The following is a 4985-nucleotide window of genomic DNA, read 5'->3' as shown; positions in this document are numbered from 1 at the left end:
TGAATACCCATTGATGGAAGCATCAAGGCGATAAAGTGTCATGTAATGATACCTTAACATTTATTTGCAGTTTGCTCTGAAGTTCGAGTCGCGTCAGCATGGCTGAGCACGGATCGCAAATATAATAATTATCCTTCTGCATGCGCGGGTGTGTGACATTATCGGCTTTTTTTAACAAACTGCGTGCAGCCGCTACATGAAAGTAGGCCCATTCGCGTATAATATGACAGATTTCCCGCGTATAGTATCACGCGTGTAAACAATTCTTTGTATATATATATATAATAGTCTAGAAGCGTTATTTTCAGAATTTTATTGATGTCAGTGCAAAATGAATATAACAAATGTTATTCAACAACGGGAGAGAGGATTCGGTAAATAAACAGAAGCGTATACATCTTACGGGGGAGATTTAAACGGTCGTTTATTATGCACGGGTGCAGGTTATCTATGTTGTAATAAAATCAGTCGGATTGATCTTTTTAAATTGATTTGGAATATAATTTTAATGTTGTGTAATCGATGAATCTTTAATGACGAATTTGAATGACATTTCGTAGTTACAAAATAGAATATCAATGACATATTATAATGAGAGAAGAAGATTGATTGCTAAGAACATAATTTACTATATATATTATTTCTATTTGCAAATTTGGATGATACTTTAGATAGACTGATACATTTTATATTTGTAGAAAATTAAAGTATTATTAAAATAGTTTGTTATATTATCATTACTGCAATAATCCAATAAAATTAATTAAAATTAGTAAAAAATTAAAGAAAAAATATAATTTAAATAAATGTTTAAATTATGTCTATTAAATTTTAATGGTGCAACTAACTGCTTGATATTCTATTCAGGAATGATATGTGATTATGACATCGCCCTTCATCGGCTGAAATGCTACTGTAACGATGTATATTATGGAATAACTCCGAGTATAAATACAGTTTATTACAATTGTGGGCCACCGGTGTTTGCATGCCGTTTTTGTACTACGCCAGGATACGAGGAGATTCTTGCCTTGGCAAACGAAGATGGAAAAGTTGCTTTTCAAGATACCAAAATTAAGAATAAAAAATATTTGTATAGATCATTAGAGGGAACACAGGTTGGTTTTGATTTCAATTGCTATTTAACAAATGTGTTTCTTAGTATCAGCACAGAAATATTAATGGGAGATATGTATATTTTTCAAGGCACACTGTAACGCAATCTTCGACATTGCCTGGATGCCGAAGGAGATGAAACTGGTTACAGTATCAGGAGATCACACAGCACGTTTATGGGATGTCACTAGGCCTGAAATAAAACAAATTAAGTGCTTTCATGCACATACAAGAAGTGTAAAAACTGCAGTATTTCGCGATGATGACAGAGGTACTTGGGGTTCATCAATGAGTTACAAACATTTGTATTTTTTGAAAAAAAATTGCTGCTTTGAAAAAAGCCAAAATTTTTTTTTATCTTTCATATAAAGAGCAAAAATATATCAATGCTTTTTTATCTCTTTTACGATATAATTCTTTATGTTCATTTATAAATCTGCATGAAAAATTTAATGGTGTAATGTGTAATTTGGAATATCTCAGAATTTTTCAAATATTTTTAGCTGTCTTTGCAACGGGTGCTAGAGATGGTTTCATCATGATATGGGACATCAGAGCCAATCACAGTGATGAGCCTAAGCCAGATAATTGCATTGCTAATGCACACAGTTATGGTGGTATCAGTAATACAAGACGGAAATCACACACTCCAGCATCACGAGCACATAGTATTACTGGTTTAGTGTTTCAAGATGATTTTACACTAATCTCGTGTGCTGCAGGAGATGGGTAAGATTGCTTCCTACTGTGTATTTGTGCAGGAGTATAATATCCTCTTGGTTTCAGTCTGCTAAAAGTGTGGGACTTGCGCAAGAATTACACTGTCCACAAGAAAGAGCCGATTGCTAAGCATTTAATGAATTATTCAGGGAATAGCACTAGGAATGGCTTTTCTTCGTTGTTAATATGTCCGGCTAGAATTACATTATATGCAAGTTGCATGGATAACGTTATATACGCTTATAATATATCATCATATAATCGTAAACCAGGTAAATGTTTCTTTTTGAATTATGAAATATATGAATTGTTCTATTCTAACGAAATAGAATCATTCATTGTTCTAATTCTAATGAAATAGAATCATGGAAAAAATTCTTTGTAACAGTGGCAGAGTATCATGGACATCAAAATCATACGTACTATGTAAAGACTTGTTTGAGTTCCGACGGTCGTTATCTAGCCAGTGGATCCAGCGATGAACTCGCGTATATTTGGAACACTAACAGACCGGGCGCACCACTAATTAAACTTTCCGGTCATAGAGACGAAGTCACTTGCATTGCATGGTGCAGTACCGGAGAAACTAAGGTTCCATTTTAATGTTTATTATTATAAATACTAAATATAAAAAAAGCTTATTTTATACATCGTAAAAATATTTTTAAAAAGTATTGATTGCATATTTATAGTTATCTTAGACTCACTGCGTGATATAATTCTGAAAAATATAAATGATTATAATCTAGATTTGATAGTTTGATATTTGTCTAATCCTGAGAATCATTTCAGATAGTGACTTGCTCCGACGATGCTTATCATAAAATATGGAGGGTTGGACCCGAGCATGAAGAAGATAACAAAGAAGTAACAATAAGCGGCCAAGCTGAAGTTGTAGAAAGATATTTTTTAGAAAAAATGAAACTGGAAACTACTCCAAGTTCTCGACACTCGAATACTTGTCAGGAAACTACACCAAGTTCAGACGAACACAAGGCATCTATTTTTACTCCAGGTAAATAAAAATTATTACTTGTAGAGGTTTATATGCAAATAAATGGAAGATAACAAATTCAATAAGTTTCAGTTTGGAAAACTGAGACTATGAATCGCAAAGTGATTTTAAATTTTGAATAATTTAAAAAAGAAACTTTTCTTTAAGCTCTTCAAAATTTGTGACAAATTCTGCATTTTTAAAGAAATATTTTCGTTCTTTATAGTTACGACTCCCGAATCTAGTAAGGAAGATTACAATGGAAATAAACACAATTCTGTCAAACGTAGTTATCTGCAAATGATGATGGGATCAAGATCTGAGGGAAAGTTTAAATGTATTTTATCACCTATTCATGAAAACCACGAGATGGTTGCGAAACGAGTTCACATGGATAATCGTGGTATGCGAAGGCTGTTCAGTTCAAGTAACGAGATCCCTAGCACGAGTAGAGATAACAATTCTGACGAACCTAGTACGAGCCAGTCCACGAGCACGAATGAAGCTAGTTTTTCGCCTACATTAAACTTGCCAAATTTCGTAATAGATGGAACGGCGCCCCATTTGCTTGAAATATCACCGCAAAAGTACAAGGAGAATGTCGATTGGTTGACGAAAATTAGGAAGGAGAGGTATGAACAAAAGAAGACTGCATCAGTCTCAAGCAGTCCGAAGACTCAATTGACACCTAGTCGAAGATCCAATAGGTCACGATCAACTGAACCCCAAAAAATCACAAAAACAACAAAAAGTATTTCTTTGTTGAACTTCTTTAAAGCCATTAGTAAAGATAATGAAAAAGATCTATCTTCGAATAAAAATAATTTGCAACCAACTTGAAAATAATATACGTAGAATTTGGTAATTCACGATATATATTCACGAATTGAATTTTGAAATTCTTTTCGGATTCAGTTTGTTTTTATCTTATAATATAAAGACGAAGGATTTTAAAATCTTGGTCACTAATAGTATAAAATAAGTGAAACTTATGATACGACAGATAAGATATTTACGAATTAAATTTTAATATTTTTTTCAATTTTTTTTATTTTACAGTATAAAAGCAAAAAATCTCGGTTAATGATATAAAATAGATGAAATATAGTCATTAAATTTGCTCATGATATAGCATGTTTAATGAAAAAGAAAAGACTGCTTTATAAAATGATAAGAATATTTACGCTGATTCATGATAAAATATGTAAAAAGAGATATTAAAACTTATTCGTAATAATATCTTGCATAGTTTTCAACATTTAAAACGATATGATTGTAAGTTAGATAGTAAAATAGACATGATCTGACATAATTTTTTAGTATAAGCATTATGTTAGATATTATATTAGGGCATAAAATGTATTATATAAAAACTAGCGACCGTTATAATTGAAATAGTTTTTGTACCCGCCAATAAATTATTTTTTTTATAGAAGATATATTAAATAAATTTTTTACATAAAATTTGGTTCAACATATGTTTTATCATGCCTTCTCCATCCATTTTTAGATAATCTAAACTCATTGTGATATGAGCATTAAATGCTGTAAAATAATTTCAAATTATTTTTAAGTATTATTAACTATTTGACTCAGGACAGAAAATTGTTACAGATTGTGGGAGTAATCTTATTTGAATCGGCTTCAATTCGTATTCTTCATGATCAATGTAAAACATCTGATTTTCATTTATCTGAAACGAAACCAATAATTTTATTGCCATCTCTAAGATTGCTATAGCTATGAAATAATATTATGTATTTTAATACATATTAATATATAAAATACTTTATCAATATTTATGAAGAGAAAAGACTTACTATTTCAGGATATAATTCAATATCCTTTGCATCTAATATTAAATTTGTTGGCCGTTCATTATCTCTTTCTTGTTTCCATCCTTTCTCAACAAATTTGGTATAACTAATATTTTCTGGACCTTGATATAAAATTGAGTATATTTTGAATTTTAATTCTAATATTTAAATAATGAATAAATATACATATATAAAATGTTATTATTACCTAAAATTATTTTTAATAAAGGCATTGATTGAACTGATACATTTTCGGTTTTTATGTATAGCTCTGTTGTTGAAATAGGCATCTCATGAAATACACCACAATCTTCATTCACTACTTTATTATAATCGAC

General features: G+C 30.7%; 2 protein-coding genes across 3 annotated transcripts in view; one reads left to right on the top strand and one right to left on the bottom strand.

The window, feature by feature from the left end:
• Positions 1–84: 84 nt before the first annotated feature.
• LOC108747371 (protein lethal(2)denticleless) lies at positions 85–3670 on the top strand. Of its 2 annotated transcripts, none has more exons than XM_018484792.1 (8): positions 85–148; positions 868–1118; positions 1207–1387; positions 1620–1845; positions 1903–2108; positions 2225–2427; positions 2629–2851; positions 3057–3670. In XM_018484792.1, the coding sequence occupies exons 2-8, from the start codon at positions 870–872 to the stop codon at positions 3668–3670; spliced, it is 1902 nt and encodes a 633-aa protein (XP_018340294.1). In that variant the 5' UTR covers positions 85–148; positions 868–869. The 2 variants fall into 2 exon arrangements, with proteins under 2 accessions (XP_018340294.1, XP_018340293.1); XM_018484791.1 differs by lacking the exon at positions 85–148 and adding an exon at positions 302–374.
• Positions 3671–4290: 620 nt separating this feature from the next.
• The window catches only part of LOC108747366 (acylglycerol kinase, mitochondrial), a 2697-nt gene continuing 2002 nt past the window's right edge, over positions 4291–4985 (bottom strand). Inside the window, exons 6-8 of the mRNA XM_018484787.1 lie at positions 4856–4985; positions 4651–4769; positions 4291–4523 (exon numbers count right to left, since the gene is read on the bottom strand). Coding sequence (XP_018340289.1) covers positions 4410–4523; positions 4651–4769; positions 4856–4985 — 363 coding nt within the window. The 3' untranslated portion in view covers positions 4291–4409. The remainder of the gene's footprint in view (positions 4524–4650; positions 4770–4855) is intronic.

The sequence above is a fragment of the Trachymyrmex septentrionalis genome, unplaced genomic scaffold (genome assembly GCF_001594115.1).
Source record: "Trachymyrmex septentrionalis isolate Tsep2-gDNA-1 unplaced genomic scaffold, Tsep1.0 scaffold2, whole genome shotgun sequence".
In the NCBI taxonomy this organism is placed as follows: Eukaryota; Metazoa; Arthropoda; class Insecta; order Hymenoptera; family Formicidae; genus Trachymyrmex; species Trachymyrmex septentrionalis.
Note: the sequence above shows the minus strand (reverse complement) of the source record. Positions and strands in the feature narration are given on the sequence as shown.